We start from the raw sequence: 19,779 nt of genomic DNA on the forward strand, positions 1-19,779 counted from the left end.
GAAATACTGACTAATTTTTTTTTTAAAGTTACTAACACCGAATCCGATCTAAATCTAGGAATACATCTGATTCATAGGATGTATTGTTTACGAGCGGTACCCAGGTACCCGGAGCTTGAGCCACGCCCATTTTACACAAACCTTTGAACTCATATCCAATCACCTTCAAGTTCCCAACACGGCTCATGAATAGGCATGACTTTTTAATACTGCATCGAGAGACTGGTAGATGGTGTGGTTTAGTTGGGGAATATTGATAGAAAACCCGTGAACCCCAACAAAACTCCTAAAAAGGACTATTTTGCCTCCTTCAAGTCATCGGGGGTGACTATGGCGCACGCCGGGACTCTCCGCGCGCCCGTGCTGCTGATTTTACTGCAGTTAGTCCTGGTCATCTCTGCACAGGTAGGAAACAAGGGATTTCTTTAAGCAGTAGAGATGGACTGTGTGGGTGTTTTGGGTCCATGGGTTGAGTGAGTCTCTGTATGGCTCTTAAAATATTTGAATATTTAAACATAGAGACAAAAACATTAATTATAGGGAGAAAAGGAATGTGTGGTTTGATGTGAGATTATTAAATATTATCTAGCCTACTAAAGCAGCAAATACATTTTTCTCAAACTGTGCACTTTTTCTGAACTGTTTGTCTTATGTTACTTCTTTATTAATATGATCTGAATTTGCAAGTATCTTACAGCCAGAACATTATTTGACATATGGAAGGTATTTTCCGTAAATTGGTCCAGGTGTGCACAGCTGTTTTCACTTTCCCAGGATAAGAGGAAAGCCAGTGTGATACCTCAGCATCAGACCTCACATACAATGACTTCATTGTTTTTAGGACTTTTTTTATTTCAGGATAAAATTTGAGTAAGCGGTGGTTTGTTTCATGTATTTTTGTTTGTTTTTAGAGGGGGCCAGTTGGTCCGAGAGGGTCGCCTGGACCTCCAGGGCTTCCTGGGTTTTCTGGAGTTGACGGCATTGATGTGAGTCACATATCGATTATTTTGCTTACACTTTGATTTCTCAGAAACAAATTAAAGGTCTGTCCTCATACTATACACAAGGTATGTTTTGTAGCCGTGAATAATGTCTCTTTTTTTGTATTTTGTATGATTTAGGGGGAGAGGGGTCCTGGCCCCGGTCCTGATGGCCCCCCAGTGAGTATTAATCTTTTTCAAGAAACAAATGAGTACGCATAGCTGAAATTATATTCTACAATCCGTTAATCTGATTAATTCGGCAGGGCCTTGATGGGGACAATGGCAAAGATGGATTAAATGGCCGTCCGGGAAAACCTGGAGCGGATGTGAGTATTGTTCTTTATTTTTGTTGAGGTCTGGAAACCGAGATAAAATCAGCTTTTCTTTGCTAAATAACACTGGCGTCACCAGAGCAAGTGTAGTTTGCATTGGAGGGGTCTGAGTAATAAAAAAACAAAATCCTAGATGGAAAAAAGGATTGGAGAAGAGAGAGAGCAGAGAGAGACCCATATTAGCTTCCTGGTGGAGACAGAGACCTTTTTGTGTAAGTATGAAGCCACAGGAGCAGAAATGTGTACTATTACTGATGAAACTGAGCATTAAACCGAAGAACACCTATTCCTTTGTGACTCCTCTGAGCTTTATAGTTTTTTAAGTCATTTGAAAGGCTTAACGCAACACAAATCAATTTCTTTATCAGTTTTTTAGTCTTGTTTTTCAGTAAAAATATCCAAACATCCTTAAAATAAGATACATTTACTTTAGAAGCAGGCTTGTTTATGATGCGTGTTTTCAGAGACTATATCATGGGTTAAGTTTATTTTTAATATCTTTTAATATCTTCAGTTTTAATTTAATTAAGTGATTTTATCTTGTTTAAAATATATTTTACAAAAAAAGTTTCCTGAAAAACAAGACAAAAATACTGATTAAGAAAGAGTTCTTTTGTCCATAATAATCTATTATGTTAGCATTAATTAAACATACAGATGTTTTATTGTAGGTTGCTTGATATTGTAGTATATCATGTTAGCATTACTTTGCAAAAAAATAAAATAATATATATATATATATATTTATTTATTTAAGTCAATAATTATACAGTATATGTATGTATGTATATAAATAGAAATATATTTAAGTAAATATACAGTAGGCTATATGTATGTATGTATATATATATATATATATATATATATATATTATTGTTGATAGCATAAAATATATATTTGCTGGTTATATATTTTGGTTCTAAATGTTGGTATTACTGATGCAAAGGGAAAAAATACATTCATACTAAACCATTCTATATGCATAATTCCATTTTAAAATGAAATTGTTTTTGGTGGCTATCATTTTGGAGAGATGTTCCTTGTTCCCTGTAATGAAGTGTTGAACACAGGCGTCTGCAGTGGTCTACTCTGTACATATATTAGAGAAAATGTGGGCAGGGTTTGATATTTGTCAAAGTCAGGAGAAAGGTAAATGTCATTTCTGATTGGTTTAAAAAGTGGTTATCATTTTATTGTATTTTTTTTGTGTGTGTGGTAAAAAATGCAATTAATTTAATACAAATATTAAATAAGCATAAATAATTAGCTCTGCAATCCTGCAGCTGTATGACATTACCGTTAGTTCAGCTGTTGTCAGATCAGTGAATAAAGTTAATTTACAGTGAGTTATAGTGAAATCTATGATCATAAATGGTTTTGTCGTTCTAAGGGTTTGACTGGGCCCCGTGGAGTACCTGGCCCTGTTGGCCCTCTTGGACAGAAAGTAAGTTTCCACTTAATAATACATTTTATTTATTATTCCACGTTTTCTCTTAAAAATAAGTGAAAGTGCACACATGCATGTGAAATTGAAAGTACTAGGTCTTTTTTGTGAATGGCTGTATTATGACTGATACTTCAATTACATAAGTTCTAAATGTTAATCATTAAAAGATCCTATGGTTTGATGTTTATTCTTTATTAGGGTGAACCGGGTGAGCCAGGACTAAGAGGAGCCCCTGTAAGTAAATGATTCAAATTCTCTTCACACTGATCGGTCTCGTGTAATTTCAGTGTGCTACTAGAATAATCAGATATTAATAGGGATTTCTCTTCCATTAGTTTGTTATTATGAATAGATATATCTGTTTAAACAGCGACCGCCCATTATAAGATGGCTGTGCACACTTTTAACTGTTGCAGGCAGTCGGTCATTGATCAAGTTTACCTTCTAGCCCATACAGTGATGTAATGATACAAGGCTGTACTGAGCTGATGCTAAGTTCACATCATTGCACATCTGTTACTTTGTTAACAGGGTGTTGGCGAGGATGGTGAAGCTGTAAGTGCTTAATATTTGATTTAATTATTATTATTTTATAATGGCGGGATTTGCTGATACTTTTTTTCTGTTGTTATCGGCTCCTTTATTGTTTTCTTTTTTTACCGAAGGGTGCTGATGGGGAAGATGGATTACCTGGAGAGCTGGGCAAAGTTGGACCTCCTGTATGTAATATTACTCCATTATTCCAATAAATTAAAATAAAATAGTTGAATTATAATTTGAAGTGTCTGTCTCTGGTTCTGCTTTAAAGGGAAGTCGGGGACCGAGAGGTCCTGTTGGTGCGCAAGGACTGCCAGGGCCCAGAGTATGTATTAATGTTGAGATCTTTATGACCATTCACTCACGTCCATGATGCATATATGGCTATAAAAACAGAATTGTTAAATGTATATTCGTTCTATCCATAGGGCCCTCCTGGAGTCTGGGATGGGAAGGAGTTGGTATGTATCCTCAAGTCTCATATCGGGTTACCTTTGCACTAAATCTAGATTTCAGGAAACAGAAACTCAGCAATCTTCTGTAAACAACAGCAACACATATTTGCTGTTCTGTATCTGTTTTGGTTGAAGATGTTGAATTTGAACTTGTAAAATTAATTCAGCTGCTTGGTTACTTTCTCAATTGCTCCAACAAAACTGCCATCACATGTTAGGACTCTTATATTTCTGGGTGATTCTTCAATTAGGAAAAACTTTATGTCCACTATGATGACCCATCACACACTATATAACAATTCTGCAACATCACACTTCATGCCAAAATTGACTTTGATCTTTGTTGATCTTGATCTATGTGATAAATGTTTTAAAATAGATAAGTACTCTTAATTTTAATGGAACAATCACTCGTATGCATCAATGTTTCTACTAATTGATTTGTATTTGTTATGTTTTTTAGTGTCCAAATGCCTGTACTTCTGGCCTGAATGGTTACACAGGTCTCCCTGGCATGAAGGTGCCTTTTAAATGACATTATTTCAATTAATATGCACTTCCAGCCAAACACAAGGATGTCTAACACACAATGGTGTTGTTTTTCAACCTTAGGGTCACAAAGGTGTCAAAGGTGAATCAGGTGAACCAGGAAGGCAAGGACATAAGGTGACAGTTGCATAAATGAAGTTCTTTTAACAATTAAAATTATTATTATGAGTTATTTTTTGTAGAGCAAATGTGGGCAAATGACCTTTTAATTTATGGTGGCTCGTAAATACATAATTGTTAAAATAATTACAGAGCAAAGATCATGTCTAGGTGTGTAATTTTATTGATTTCTTACAGGGAGAAGAAGGAGACCAGGGAGCACCTGGAGAGACGGGTGCACAAGGATTACCTGTAAAAAAAGACATTACTTATCTAATATTTTTTACTGATGTTATCTGATATACTATATACTTATATGATGTTTGTTTGTATCTTTTCAACCCATGTGTTCCTGTTCAGTGTGTCGCTTGTTTTGTTACTGTAGGGTCCGCAGGGTTTGAGAGGAATCACAGGGATGATGGGCCCTAAAGGGGACAGGGTGAGTGTCAAAAGGTCTTCATATCTAATACAATAACAAGGATATGTTTTGAAATTACCAACTGCATATTCTTCTCCATTAGGGAGTTCGTGGGAATGTTGGCGACCTGGGCTCTCAGGGTATTCAGGGTGCTCCTGTAAGTGGCAAAATCAAAATGATGTAATTTTTTATCCTATAAAAATGCACTACAAAGGTTTGGCCTTTAACCTCATTTCAGTATTCTTGCCATTTATCCACATTCATAGTAATATTATCTTTTCCGGCTGCTTGATTTATTTTTGTAAATGAACACAGTAATTAAAACCTATAGATTTATATTGTATTTGATATTTAAAGGGTGATCGGGGTCAAAGAGGAAAAGTGGGTGAGACCGGACCAAAAGGAGCTCAGGTGAGTCTTCATACAGAAAACAACACATATACATTATATTTATAATGTCATATCAACAGCTCAAGAATACTCAACAAGCTTGCCATATTTTTTTCACTCCCTTAAAGGAATAGTTCACCTAAAAATGAAAATTCTGTCATCATTTACTCACCCTCAACTTGAGGGTGAGTAAATGATGACAGAATTTTCATTTTTGAGTGAATTGTCCCTTTAAGGCCCGTTCACACCAAGAATAACTATAAAGATAACTATAATATAGTTATTGCCATCCACATAAGCAGATGACATGGTTCTGTTTATTCTAAGCATGCACTGCCGTTTTTTCGCCTGTCGCTTTAAATGCTCGACATGATTCTGAATGAATTCTGATTGGCTGTCAATATTTTTATCATTCATCAGATGAAAAAAAAAAAATCCTTCTGAAAGTGATTTCTACGATTTGTGTTATCGTTATAGGTGTGGACTCTGATATTATTTAATTTTTTAGATTTTTTTTTAGAACTCTATCTTTATCGTTATCGTTACAGTTATTAACTATATCTTTATCGTTACTGTTATCGTCCTTGGTGTGAACGGGCTTTTACACTAAGAAGTTCTAATAACTTTTTGATTTACTATAATAATATATAATGTGACTTCTTCTTTCTAGGGACCTCTGGGGATGCATGGACTTACGGGTCTACCTGGACCGAAAGGAGAGGCTGTAAGTCACTTGTGCTGCTAAAGTGACCTATTATACCATCAAATTAATAAAAAAATGAATAGAACGTTTATGTGGTGTAGGGTTTGCCTGCTGTTGATGCTCGTGACGGTATTCCAGGGCTGCCTGCAGTCAAGGTAATGACTTTAATTTGTGCATGCACATTTGTCAGCTTTATTCGTGAAGTGAATTTATCTGCATATGTCTGTTATCGTTTTAGGGTCTTCCTGGGAAAGTTGGCTCACCTGGTGACGCTGGTCTTCAGGGATTTCCAGTGCGTATGATCCTTGACCCCTGTTCAAAATGCAACTTGTATGCAGTGATATCTGCTTGTGAGATTACCGGGAATCGTTTGCATTATTGATTATTGATTTATTTTCCTCCAGGGTTTGCCAGGAATTTCAGGAGCAAAAGGCCACATGGGTGTAAAAGTAGGTAATTCAAGTGTGAATTGTTAGAGTGTGTCTCCGTTTGATTTATCCAAGATAGATTCCTGTTTTAAATGTGTGCTGAGAAAAACTACTGTTTAAAGTTAGGGGTCAGTGGGGTTTTTTTAATACAGAAATTAATACTTTTATTCAGCAAGGATGCATTGAATTGATCAAAAGTGACAGTAAATACATTTACACTGTTACCAAAACATTCTATTGCACAAAAATATGCTGTCCTTTTAAATTTTCAACTCATTAAAGAATCCTCAATAAAATGTATCATGGTTTCCACACAAAAAAATTAAGCAGCACAACTGTTTTCAACATTAATAATAATCACCAAATCAGCATATTAGAATGATTTCTGAAGGATCATGTGACACTAAAGACTGGAGTAATGATGCTGAAAATGCATCACATGAATACATTGTATTTTTACAATATATTGATCAAATAAATGCAGCCTAGATGAGCATATGTGACTTTAAGTGACAAAAAACGATTGAACGGTAATGTAGCTCATTTATTCATAATAATTATGTTAACTCATTTATGATATAATTCTCATTGAAGTGCTGTAAATGATGAGTTTGTGTCCATTAGCAGGAAGGATAACCTGTGTTGTCTTTGCACCAGGGAAATACTGGTGATCCAGGTGTGGCAGGTCTGATTGGAAATAATGGGAAAACAGTGAGTCCCGTTTATCCATTTGTACGCCTCAGCCTACAGGCCCATGTGGATGGATGAACATCTTCTGGTGTTTTGATTTCAGGGAGAGCGTGGTGAGCAGGGAGAAGTGGGACCAGTCGGGGCAAGAGGTGGGCCAGTGAGTATATTTCCTCTTACATCGTAAAGTGTCATATAAAGAAATGTGTCACTTCTATAATGTTCTCTCTTTTTCTCCAGGGTGAGAGAGGAGTAAGAGGTCCAGATGGGCCTGCAGGCATGCCAGGTGCGAGGGTGAGTTATCAGGAACCACAATTTAATTGAACCTTATATTTTTACATTTAGACAATAACACTCTTACATGAAGCTTCATGAGCACTGAGAATAGCCTCGCCACTAACAAAAATATGTTCTAAGAACGTTTTGCTAACGTTCCCATTCTTGGTTATGTGAATGTTAAAGGAACATTCCATGATAATTTTCCAAACATTATGGGAACGTTACTTTTGAATGTTCTCTGTAGCATTAAAAAAATGATAGACGAACGGCCAACTAAAGCGTTTCAGAAAAAATGTTCCATGAATGATGAATAAATAATGTTTTTGTGCCTATGTTTTGAGAGCATTATTAAAGACCTGATAACTTTTGAACGAATGTTTTATAAACATTACTGGAAGAACGTTTGTTCATAACTTTGAGAGAACCTTGAAAAACATTAACCAAAGTTCCCTGTTAGCTGGGATGGAGCTACAAAGGAATGGCGAAAATGTACAGAAAGAGGTGAAGGACAGATGAAAGATGAAGTGAAAACATTAAAAGATGACAAATAAGACACATGTAAGTGGATTCCAAGGATAACGTCCCGTCCCCACCACCACCACCCTAAACTCTCAAAGGTCCTGTTCCAAATGGCATACTTGATGTGGACGTCCAGTTTTGCTGCCTTTGCATCTCTGAAGTCCACAAGACTGTAGGTTGTACACTTTTTTTTACGTCCTCAGTGTGTGGACTTCACAGCATATTACCCAACAGCCTGTTTGGGCAAAGTGTTTAAGAGGATAGCGAGGGCTGAGGTAACCATTTGGGACAGACCAAAATAATATTTCAAATAAGAGTGCACATTACAGTTCGAAATCACTTCAACTTGAATTAACACTTTTAAGTTATATTGCAGTATACATTGAGACATAAGCTCTATATTATTAGTTCTGATATATGTGAATAATTTAAGGCAAGATACCCCAGGTGAATACGGTAAGAAATTTCACTAATAGATATCACACTTCCCCAGTTGACTGATTACATTAAGAATTGCAAACATGCTTTGTATTACAATTTTTCTGAAATGTTATGTTATGTTTATATTATCTAATTAAATATGCTGTAGTTTACATACAATCCGAACACGGGATAAAGCCAGGTTCAAAATACTTGTCATTTTGTTGACATATTAGAGTCAAATGTTTTACTGAGGGGATCTAGGATATCTCTTTTTATTACTCCAAAAATCAGAAAATACTGTCAGCAGCCAGAATAAAATTAATTTTCGCCATGTTTTTAGGAATAACATAAAAACATATAAACTCAGGCAAATGATATATGAACAAACACCTCTGTAAGAACCTTTACATAATAGACAACTGTCACATTTAGTGTATGTACGTGCTACTGAAGTGGACATTTGAAATTATAATCGAGGGAAAAGATCTTTAAAGACATGCTTTGCATTTGATATAAATAGATAAGATGCAATAAAGTTAACACTTAAAAGTGTAGTTTGGATGTTTACTTTCCACTCGTCTTAAAAACATGTTATGCAAATGTCTCACAATTGACTAGTGCATGTAAAAGCAATGTTTTTACCTGTAGTGTAGGGAACTATATTGGGACCCAACGACTTGTGCATTTAAACTTGTACTACAACACTGTTTAGATGTCCCACAACAAATATAACACAATCAGAGACATGTTCCTCTTGGTCTTAGTTCTCAGATTCCTGTCCTATGTGCTTACTCTCATGCCGAGGAGCTTAATAGTGCTGCAAACCGAAACACAATCTCCTTAGAAAGCGCCGGAGTGCTTTAGTACAGTAATCGGCTGGTAGGGGCATGAATAGCCTGTTGTCATTGAGGCCTAGTAGCTGGGGGTATTTTCTTTGGTAAGGGGATATTCAGAGCAGGAAGGGGGGCTTGAATGAACCCTCTGTCTTACAGGCATTCCTTCTAGCAGCCGGCGAAGGGCATCAGGCTTAATCATAGTCCACATCCATCCACACACCTTACGTGCCCCGCCAGCACCCTGCTCACCGAGCTGCCGACTCTGTTTTTTTTAGCGCAGATGTGGTTTGTAAGGCAGCTACAGGCACAGGCCGTGTAGTGTTCATGAATTTGTATTTATTTATGTGTGTCTGTGTGTTTGTGTATCCTACAGGGAGCTAAAGGAGATCCGGGCCTCCCTGGTCTCCCAGGGCCCGCTGGCTTCATTGGGCAGAAAGGCGACAGGGTAGGATTTCAAAAGCAGTTTCTGTCCGCTAATCAATACAGAATAGCATTATAACATTACTAATAACATACTATCACTCTATTTATATACTTTTCTGCATCAAATTTGCATAGAAATATATTTAAACAATGGCAAAAATGTGCAGTATACAGTACATTAAATGCATCCCATAATGCAATTTTGAAAGTAAAATCAACTTTTGACATCTGTTTCTTTACTCATTTGATCAGGCTGACAAAATTTAAGGCATTTCAATTCTTGTATATTTTATATTAAATATAATGTAAATTAAATGTTTAATTCACTTTCTGAATTAAATATGTAATGTGGTGAGGTCACGTGTCTTCTGAATCTTTGTTAGCTTTGTAAGCTTTGTTATTGGTTATATGAAGTAAAATTGTTATTCTCTTTATCGCAGAACTTTAAAACTGAAATTTTCTTTGTAACATTCTCTCAGAAACATATGGAAGCTTGTTTCCGCCACAGAATAAAACATTTTAAGAGATAATTGCGACTTTTTATCTCACAATTGCGAGTTTACATCTCGCAATTCTGACTTTATTTCTCTGAATTTTGAGATATAAAGTCAGAATTGCGTGAAATAAAGTCGCAATTGCGTCTTATAAAGTCAGAATTCTGACTTTTTTTCTCGCAATTGATACTTTATATCACGCAATTCTGACTTTATAATACGCAATTGGGAGATATAAAGTCGCAATTGCGTGTTATAAAGTCAGAATTGTGAGATAAAAGTCCGTCTTTTTTTTCCCTTAGAATTGGACTTTATATCTCACAATTGTGAGTTTATATCTCACAATTCTGAGAAAATATGTCAGAATTGCGAGATATAAAGTCGCAATTGCGTGTTATAAAGTCAGAATTGTGTGATATAAAGTCGCAATTGCGAGAAAAAAGTCAGAATTCTGACTTTATAACACGCAATTGCGACTTTATATCTCGCAATTCTGACTTTATAACACGCAATTGACTTTATTTCACGTAATTCTGACTTTATAACACGCAATTGCGACTTTATTTCACGCAATTCTGACTTTGTATCTCGCAATTCTGACTTTATTTCTCGCAATTCTGAGAAATAAAGTCAGAATTGCGAGATGTAAACTCGCAATTGTGAGATAAAAAGTCGCAATTATCATTTACATTTTTTTATTTTGTGGCGGAAACAAGCTTCCATAGAAACAAGCTGGCAAAATGAATAAATGACAATCAATCAAAATCATTATATTTTATATGGTCTTGTTTAGGGTAGTTAGGATCAGATGTGTTACAATTAGGCTACTATTAAAAGCACAATCTTATCTTTATAATTCTTCAGGGCGCTGTTGGTCTCACTGGTCCAAAAGGAGAGCAAGTAAGCCAAATTAATTTTTTATTCTATACACTGTAAAAAAAAAAATATATATATTTTCATGATTTGTTATTGCAACTTTTTTTCTTTTGTCAAATAATTAATGTGGTTCAGATAACGTAATATTTTGAGTTTCTATTTATTAAACCAATCTCCTTCATTTTAGTAACTTAAATTTTTCATTTCAATGAACTCAATATTAAGGCAACCAGCTAACTTTTTTAAGTTAAACCAACAATATTTTTTTACAGTGAAAAAGTATATCTTTTTTAATAGTTAATATAAATAATTCGATCTAAACTAGACCTATTTTAATGCATGTTTGTTTAGGGACCATCTGGTGAAGAGGGAACACCAGGATACAAAGGAGATGTTGTAAGTAAAAACAGCACAGATATTTAATTATGTCACAGAATGTATTGGTTATGCATCCAGACACTGGTCATGACCCCCTTGCTGATCTAAAACTCCATGTCCTTTTATTTTCCCAGGGTGATGAGGGGGAGCCAGGCGAGAAAGGATCGGTGAGTTTGCTTTTAGAAGTGATGTTATTGTTGAGATCTCTAGAACTGTCCTTCAGGGTTATTATAGTGAATTAACTCTTTCCCCGCCAGCGTTTTTGAAAAAAGTTGCCAGCCAGCGCCAGCATTTTTGATCATTTTCACAAAAGTTGCATGGCCCCCAATATTGTGTTGTTTGAATATCTGAACACGCAATATGTACAATAAAGAACAGACCCTCTGCTGTTTTTAAACAACAAAAAAGTTGTATTCTAGCTTTATGCATTTTTTTTTTTTTATCAGCACAGTAAGTAAAAAGCAACATTTTGAGCAAAAAGCTGAGATGAGGTGAGAACGATGATTAAAACATAGATGGAGTAGATCGAGTCCATAAACACCCCCAAGGCTTCACAGTCCTATAGCTCGTCCTGGGTCGACATTTCATTCAGTAACATTGATTTATATGCTGTTAAATATTGATAATCAAGTTAGTTTACTTATGCATCTGCTTACATATGATATCGCTTGTTTCTGCTTATTTTTCACGTCTTTTGATCTGGAGATTCAGTACTCTTTTAGAAGATGCGTAATAGCTCCCCCTACCGTATAACAGTGAAAACACAGGAAGCTGGAAAATTACGTCAGTGGCAGGGAAGCGGTGTCTCATAAATGACGGAAATTTCCGTCAATGGCTGGGAAAGAGTTAAAACCATAACAAAAACGTTTCTGTTTCTCGAAATAAAAGTAACGGTAATTGATTTTTTTTTTTTTTTTTTTTTTTTGAAGCTCTCCTACAATAGGTTTACAAGCATCCAAGGTCAAAAAACACTTTAATTTTCTCATAATATACATTGTAGCATCACATCTTTTATCACAGTGTCTGAAACAGTTCAATCCGTTCCTTTCTGAAAGCCTACTCTGCTCTGATTGGTCAGTTGGCCCAGTCTGTTGTGACTGGTCTACCGCTTTACAGTTTGTCGGAAACTATTTCAGCTCCGGAGGATTCCACAGCGCATGTAGTAATACGAACCCTAACGATGGTCGGTTTGTACCATATTAATTTGAGCCTGAGTCCTTTTCATGTGTAAGTGCATGCAAAATGGATTTTGCTTTTCCAGTGCAGAAAACAACATCTTCTCGACTTGTCGACAGTACGAACGAAACTCTTCCAGGTCTCAGATAGAGCTACAGTGTTTGAGAGCAGGTCAAAGTAGACGTTCACAGGGAGTCCATATTTCCATATTTTCAATCCATAAAATGAGAAAAAGTGTACAAAATTCTACGTTGGCCTTCTTGAAAATGAGTCAGAGTTTATCTTTTGTTGTGCTCAGACTGGAAAACCAGGGGACGCAGGAAATAAAGGCCCAGAAGGTGGACGTGGCCAACAAGGACCCGAAGGCCCACCAGGAGAGCCTGGTCCAAGAGGCATGCAAGGAGACAGAGGGGTACCTGGACTGGCTGGGACACAGGGACGACCAGTACGCCTGTTTTAATCATCTTAATATTGACGGCTTAATCAAAGTTTATTGTATCTGTCATTCGAATTAGATTTCGCTGTACTAAACTCATTATATGGTTGGCAGACCATCAGGAATTTTACCTCAATGTGATTTTGTCAAGTTCTAAAGGGATTTTTTCCACCAAAGCCCTTTTTACATCCAGTCAGCGAGGAACAACAACAGGAAAATACTTGAAATATTAATAGTGTCCACATAATTCTCCTCTAGGGCCGAGCACCGACAGATGCACACATCAAGCAGGTCTGCATGAGTGTTTTGCATGGTCAGTATTTTGATATCCAAACAGATATTTACAAATGGAAGCTCAACTCATTGTTAAATCCTTGTTCTTCGATTGGTTTTGACATTTTCGTTTTTTCCTCACAGGACAGCTTGCCCAGTTGGCAGCCAGTCTGACGAGGCCTGAGTCGGGCATCTCTGGGTTGCCAGGTCCTCCTGGTCCCCCTGGTCCTACAGGGCCTGCTGGAGACAATGGCTTCCCTGGGCATCCTGGAAGCAGAGGACTGCCAGGTCTCAAAGGGCCCCCAGGTCTTCTGGGGAGGAAAGGGCCCAAAGGTACGAAGAGACAGTATTCAACTTCTGAAGCTGATTTTGTAACGTCTGTGACCTGGGACTCATTTTTGGGCCATCAAACAACAGTTGAGAGCCCTAAGCCCACTATTAAACTTTTGTGTTCCCCTTGATTTAGGTGACCAAGGTGACAGGGGAGATAGAGGGCCCACAGTGGAGGGGTCTAAAGGTATACCTGGACCACCAGGGCTCCCAGGTAAGAGCAAGGCCAACATCTGATCTAATATCCATAATTTAATTCATCACGGTGCGTTTAATGATCTCTGCAAATATCATGCCTCTGACCTCTGGCCTGTTTCTCCACCTGATCTCAGGTGAGCCTGGTAATCCAGCATATGGCAGTAATGGTCGTGACGGCCTGAGAGGACCAGCAGGTGTTCCTGGAATGCCAGGTGTGCCGGGACCACCCGGTCCCCCCGGCCTGAACGGATACTGCGAGTCATCTCAGTGCGTGCTTCAAGTAGTTCCAGATCCGCGGTCCATCAAAGAATCCAACATGAAGGGACCAGACGGTCTATGAGCCGACAGCCATCAGCGAGCCACACATCAGAGCCCAGCGTCTCTGGACAGGGAAACTTGAGAGACTAATGGAGTGACTCCCTCTACGAGGAGATTTCTGTGTCGATGGTATATGCAGGTGTGATTGTACTTATCAAACACAAGTGTGAAGTTGGATCCGGTTCCCAGTCTCATTCAGGCTGACACTTTTGTATAGGTCTAATATTTCTATTAAGAATCAAAATAAACCTAAATTGCCCCATAAATAATGCAATTATAGCTTGCAAAATAATTTGAATATACTATTATTTAGGATGCATACAGTGTTCAAATCATGCCATCACAACCTAGTCAACTTACATTGAAGACTGTTAAAACTTTTTATATCAGAGGGGGTCCAAACGTTGTAAATTTGTCAATATTGCATTCAGTTAGAAATAATTTGCAAGCATTTTATTAAATCGTTTTCAGGTTGTTTTAACCTTGACATTCTCCGATCTTTGCAGTGGGGCTGTTTAAAAATATCTAGGAATTTTCTATATTCTTTATTTATTGTAGAAAGGATTGCTGTGACACCTGCAGTTGTGAAAATGGAGGAAAATAAAAGAATTTTGATAAAATGCTGCATGTTATTAATTGAAAAATCAGGCTTCAAAGAGACAATATTTCCTTCAGTGTATCTTTATTGTACTCTCAAATTGGCGAACTTGTAGCAACTTGTCTCTCGCTATGATAAAACACATATCCACTGATATAAATAGGAGATTTAACAGTACACATATTCAAATACCATACATAAATCAATTATCGAAATATTAAGTTACGCACATCAAATAAAAAGGCATAAAAATACCGCAGACATTGAGGTCCAGTTTAAGCCAAAACACAAACATCACACTATTGACATGGCAGTAATAGGTAAACGAAGTTTGGATAAACAACAAAAACTAGTACCCCAACCTTCAATATATTTATATAAAGAATTTTTATTTTCCTCTATTTTTTTTTCTTCCTTTCTTCCTGATTTATTTATTTTTCTTCAGCAAAAGACATCGAGAAACCTCTCCAAATGCCATTGAGAACTGCTCCACCAGACGGCATCTTTCTTCTGTAATAAGGCATTTATTTTAGATCTTTTTGGAGGCAGGCATTTATTACAGATAGACTAAAAATCATATCAATAACAAAAAAATGCATTAAACCATTTTTTTTTAATTAAACCATTTAGATTATAAAGCATACTATGTGTTTGGCAGAGGTGGGATTTGACCATGTTCACCATCCAATATAAACGTCATCGCAAAACACCAAGCTCAAGTTCAAACAAGCACTTCACCTTGCTGACAGAGGCTCTCCACAGGAAAATACATAAAACAAAGAGGAGGGAGCGGGACACTTGTAACGAAATAAGCTTCATTTTTGTAATGGCATTTTCACACTTACCAATTAAGAGAACAAACTACTTATGCTAGATACAAATTTCCATTACACATTTGAGAAAGGCTGATGCGCAAGCTTTTACTGAATGCAGCAGTTGGTGCGGTGGCCGTTGGAGTCCTTGAATCGAAGACGCATTTTGGGATGATATTTTTCCAGATAGAAGAGCTGCTTGCTGTTAAACGCTCCACGGCGCTTTCTGGAATTAAAATAAACATTTCTCTTTAAAAAAATGGAGATCACGCGCTGACTATCATTATAATATTTTCACAAGTACAACGTTAACTCACTGTCGTATGAACTGAACAGCATCCTCGTATTTCATCCCACACTCAATCAGGGCCAGGGCAACCAGCACTGGGGCTCTATGGGAAAGAAAACACGCACAGCTCAGAACACATTTTACCCCATGTTTGCGCCTTATGATACAAGCAATGATATCTTGAATCCTATAAAACTACCTTCCAAGGCCTGCTACGCAATGTACGGCAATGCAGCAGCCTGGCTCCTCCCTAAACTTGAGCCGAAGAAGATTCAGCCAATCATCAACGATCTGGTTAGAGGGAGGAGCTCCATCGTCAAAGGGCCAATCCTGCAACGAACAACGGTGTTAAAACATGACCAGAGATGATTCATTTTCATTTAAGTGAATTGGTTCATACGGACGTACCAGAACCTGAATGCCTTCTTTAACAACCAGGTTCGCATCATACGTGGCCTCACACACTCTAACAACCGTCGTCACACCGTATTTCTTCAGTTCCTAATGGATGGGAGGGGTGTCATGTAAGTGATATTTTGCAGTTGCTGTAATTATAAGCAATTGTAATAGACCCTCATTATGAGCTCTATCCAAAACATCACTTTTAGTGTGTTCAAGCCATTTAAACCAGCACTCACCTCAATGAACTTGTGAAGCGTGGCATTAGTGGGGTTGTGGGTAATGAGGAATCTCATGTTTTTGTAAGTGATCTCCACTGGGGCAGGTCTATTCATACGAGCCATTTTGGACTTTTCAAAATAAAACAGCTTGAAAATCTTAAAGAAAAGTGGGAGAAACTCTCTCCTGTAACAACAGAAAATCTGGCGAATACAATTCGGAGAAAAGAGGTGGGCAGGATTAAGAGAATAAAAAAAAAAAGAAGAAAAATAGGGAGACGACCAAAAAACTAAAGAAACCGAGGCTGGTTCTCTGGTGAGAGTGAAGACGTAGGGCCGGCAAGGGCAGTGCACTTCAAGAGACTTTTTTTACCCCATCCAGAACCGCCGACCGCTGTGGACACCTGCTCTCCAAGCCCGATCCCGCCAACGTTAAAACTGTAACACAAGTCTCTCTTCTGATGAGGTAGCGAGGCTAGCCGTTCACTTCTCTGCATAAACGCCGTGCTGAGCCTGGCAGTAGTCCCCACTGCCCTTCAGAAACTCCATAAATGTGTGACCCAAAACACCACAGAACTGCTGCAAGGACACAAGAACAGAAGCACAAGCGGTCAGGAAACAGGACTTCATTTAGCTTTTTCATTCCTGATTTAAAGCTTCAACAGTAACATGTTTTTCGGCTTTCTGCTTGTCCAGTTGTGTGTGTCAACATTTGAAGTGGATCAAAAAAGTTCATCAAAGTTGCCCTAAGACAAAAACAGGTGTTGTTCAAAACTTATGGATCATTTTGATTACAGGTTTTGATCCACTTCAAATGTTGACTACTGTATATATATAGCCTAGTCTATACACACACACACACATACAAAATGTTAGCCTAAATGTAATTATAAAATAACCAAAATAGAATTTTAGAATATATACTGTTCTTTTTTTACTTTTTATTCATCAATGAATCCTGAAAACAAACAGGCTCCCAAAAAAATTACAACATTGATAATTCAGCATATTAGAATTATTTCTGAAGGATCATGTGACACTGAAGACTGCAGTAATGATGCTGAAAATTCAGCTTTGCACCACAGAAATAAATTGCATTTTCAAGTATATTAAAATAAAATAACATTTTAAATTGTAACAATATTTCACAATATTACTGTTTTTTTCATCAAATAAATGCAGGCTTGATGAGCATAAGAGACTTTTCAAAAACATCACATTTAAAAGCTACATAATTACTAGAAATTATAGCCTACAGAAAACTACAAAAAAGTTATTTAGAATTAAGTAATTTGTGGCAAAAACTGACAAGAATAGCCTAATTCACAACCACAGCAAAACAAAATGTTTACATTTACAAGCCATGAAATTTATGTTTAGAATCATGTCATCTAGTTCATGTACATTCTATAATACATATAATATTATAATAATTATAATATATAATATTATTAATCAAATATAAAACCGGACATTTTCAGACAAGTTGATTGGATATGATTTTGGATCAATGCTGACACTCTGTATTGACCAATCAGAAGTTTTATAATCTGAAACAGATACACTCATGAACACAATAATACTCATGCATCCCTATAGCCTAAAGAACCGAAACAGTGTCTTCGTGTCGGCTGTAAAAATGAACCATATTCCTCTCATTTCCATAAACACATGACTCAGAGATGAGTCAACGAGCATCATGTGGGTCATCAGAGAAGACCGGTTCCGATGGGATGCGTTTTCTGGGAAGGCTGAAATCTTCATGTCAGTCTCGTGAGGACACACACGTGTCTCATCAACTCTTTGGGATTACCAGATACTAAGCCTCTTTAGCAAACCACTTTAAAAACACGCAACAAGCCTCATGTATTCGTAACCCAAATCTAACATGTCAATCAAATGAAAGGCACAGATGTTTGGTTGGGTTATTTTTAAGCGTGACTTTATGGAAATGAAGTGTAAAGGCCCCAAACGAGGCCATTAAAATGACAAAATGCAGATTATGATGTAGAAAACCGGTCAAGGTTTGAAATGTGGAGAAATGTTTGAATTGTACAACCGATGAATTGTCCAAAACATCATATCCAAAACATCATCAACATATGCTAATTGCTCGACACAAAGACTTCCGCTCGGCTAATATTAGCAATGGGGCAGAAAACTCACAGATTACCTTCATTTTGAACAACACAACACTCATTATCTTCCCAGCTAAGTTACTTACTTTGATTCATTTTAATGTAATCGATTAACGAGAAATAAAAGACCGAAATGTCGTTCTGAGTGCTCTCACTGATGTAGCCTAAGTTAGCTGTGAGGCTAACCGAAGCTAACATCGTCACCAAGACGACATTATAGCGATGCAATCTAATATTTATAATCACATACACAATGTTTTAGATTTGTAGATAGTTAAAACAAAATAAAACACATGTATTCATGTATATATAAACTGTGGTCGACGACAAAATCTGTTTTGGTCTAACGTTAGTGTCAATTAGCTCACAATAGATCGAGATTACGACCACATTTCACAAAAATAAACCCCGAATCCGCGAAACCAATTAAATGTATATATGTTGAAAGGCTTCACTTACTGGAATATGCTTACTCATTGAAGATTGTAGCTTAATCATAAAGCCGCTCCGGAGAATATTTGTTGTGGTGTTTGACCATACAGCGCTGCCGTGTATGTGATGAGAGAGAGTCTCCGGTAACCGGTTACAGCTGGACTCAAGAAACCGCACCCAACTACACACTCCACAGCACACACAGCCTGACTCACTTACCATACACACAGTTTACACATACATCATTTTATTATCATTCAGGTTGATTGGGACACTTTTTCCCAGTCATCGCAAAAAGGGTCCCAAATTACGTGAATTTAATTATATTAATACTTTAAACATATCCTGCAATTGTAATACAACAACAGATCTTATATTTGTTAAAAAATATAATAATAATAATTATTATCAATAATACTTTTATTTAAAATGTTATTAAAAAAAAGGTTATTTAATTACATTTATATTCTAAACTCATCCTGTAGGCTAATAATAATTCTGGCATGGCAATGAATGAAAATGTTGATATGTTTGGTCTTGGCGGAATAGATCTGCTACGCTGCTGCTGCAGGCAAAGGTGGCCTTAAGCATCTGGGGGCCCGTTTCAATAACTAATATGGGGCCCTACCAGGGGGCCAATGTTTCGGAAAAACTGAAGCTTCCCTGGGCGCCGCCATTGATTAGCAGACTGATTAGCATTCCATTGACTCCCATTCATTTTGGCGTCACTTTGACAGCGAATAACTTTACATCTGAGGCGTTTAAAGACTCCATTTGTCCATTATTTATTTCTAAAGAAACACGAAAATGTATAAAAGACTCCATTACCTTGTATCTTACGTTATGGCCCCGTAGAAGCAGTTTTTGTAAAAATAGGCTAACGATTGCGTCATAACCACGCGGCTC

At 37.1% G+C, this 19,779-nt stretch overlaps 3 protein-coding genes across 3 annotated transcripts; 1 reads left to right on the forward strand and 2 right to left on the reverse strand.

The window, feature by feature from the left end:
* Window positions 1–208: 208 nt before the first annotated feature.
* col9a1a (collagen, type IX, alpha 1a) lies at window positions 209–14,667 on the forward strand. The gene is made up of 32 exons (XM_084395431.1): window positions 209–405; window positions 912–986; window positions 1,122–1,160; window positions 1,247–1,309; window positions 2,706–2,759; window positions 2,961–2,996; window positions 3,294–3,317; window positions 3,428–3,481; window positions 3,571–3,624; window positions 3,728–3,760; window positions 4,218–4,274; window positions 4,367–4,420; window positions 4,601–4,654; window positions 4,788–4,841; window positions 4,924–4,977; window positions 5,178–5,231; window positions 5,881–5,934; window positions 6,015–6,068; window positions 6,152–6,205; window positions 6,318–6,362; window positions 6,999–7,052; window positions 7,135–7,188; window positions 7,269–7,322; window positions 9,459–9,530; window positions 10,867–10,902; window positions 11,230–11,274; window positions 11,391–11,423; window positions 12,731–12,877; window positions 13,127–13,181; window positions 13,286–13,474; window positions 13,608–13,685; window positions 13,804–14,667. The coding sequence occupies exons 1-32, from the start codon at window positions 331–333 to the stop codon at window positions 14,007–14,009; spliced, it is 2,064 nt and encodes a 687-aa protein (XP_084251557.1). The 5' UTR covers window positions 209–330; the 3' UTR covers window positions 14,010–14,667.
* On the reverse strand, window positions 14,653–16,654 carry ptp4a1 (protein tyrosine phosphatase 4A1). The gene is made up of 5 exons (XM_084395432.1): window positions 16,325–16,654; window positions 16,095–16,187; window positions 15,886–16,016; window positions 15,715–15,789; window positions 14,653–15,623 (listed from the first exon to the last, which is right to left on the reverse strand). Exons 1-5 carry the CDS (start codon window positions 16,427–16,429, stop codon window positions 15,506–15,508), a joined length of 522 nt encoding a protein of 173 aa, XP_084251558.1. The 5' UTR covers window positions 16,430–16,654; the 3' UTR covers window positions 14,653–15,505.
* Window positions 16,655–16,741: 87 nt separating this feature from the next.
* Window positions 16,742–19,054, reverse strand: LOC311281988 (uncharacterized protein). The gene is made up of 2 exons (XM_084395434.1): window positions 18,901–19,054; window positions 16,742–16,882 (listed from the first exon to the last, which is right to left on the reverse strand). Exons 1-2 carry the CDS (start codon window positions 18,937–18,939, stop codon window positions 16,787–16,789), a joined length of 135 nt encoding a protein of 44 aa, XP_084251560.1. The 5' UTR covers window positions 18,940–19,054; the 3' UTR covers window positions 16,742–16,786.
* Between the last annotated feature and the right edge of the window lie 725 nt (window positions 19,055–19,779).

The sequence above is a fragment of the Rutilus rutilus genome (assembly GCF_951802725.1).
Source record: "Rutilus rutilus genome assembly, chromosome: 22".
Lineage (NCBI taxonomy): Eukaryota > Metazoa > Chordata > Actinopteri > Cypriniformes > Leuciscidae > Rutilus > Rutilus rutilus.

Bases quoted from the DNA above. Each gene is read 5' to 3' on its own strand.
- col9a1a (XM_084395431.1), top strand. From the start codon at position 331: ATGGCGCACGCCGGGACTCTCCGCGCGCCCGTGCTGCTGATTTTACTG. The intron at 6,069-6,151 runs GTAATGACTTTA...TTATCGTTTTAG, and splicing joins CAGGGCTGCCTGCAGTCAAG to GGTCTTCCTGGGAAAGTTGG. The intron at 11,424-12,730 runs GTGAGTTTGCTT...TGTTGTGCTCAG, and splicing joins AGCCAGGCGAGAAAGGATCG to ACTGGAAAACCAGGGGACGC.
- ptp4a1 (XM_084395432.1), bottom strand. From the start codon at position 16,429: ATGGCTCGTATGAATAGACCTGCCCCAGTGGAGATCACTTACAAAAAC. The intron at 16,188-16,324 runs GTGAGTGCTGGT...CCCATCCATTAG, and splicing joins CGCTTCACAAGTTCATTGAG to GAACTGAAGAAATACGGTGT. The intron at 15,790-15,885 runs GTAGTTTTATAG...TCTTTCCCATAG, and splicing joins TGCGTAGCAGGCCTTGGAAG to AGCCCCAGTGCTGGTTGCCC.
- LOC311281988 (XM_084395434.1), bottom strand. From the start codon at position 18,939: ATGATTAAGCTACAATCTTCAATGAGTAAGCATATTCCA. The intron at 16,883-18,900 runs GTAAGTGAAGCC...GTGTCCTTGCAG, and splicing joins CAATGAGTAAGCATATTCCA to CAGTTCTGTGGTGTTTTGGG.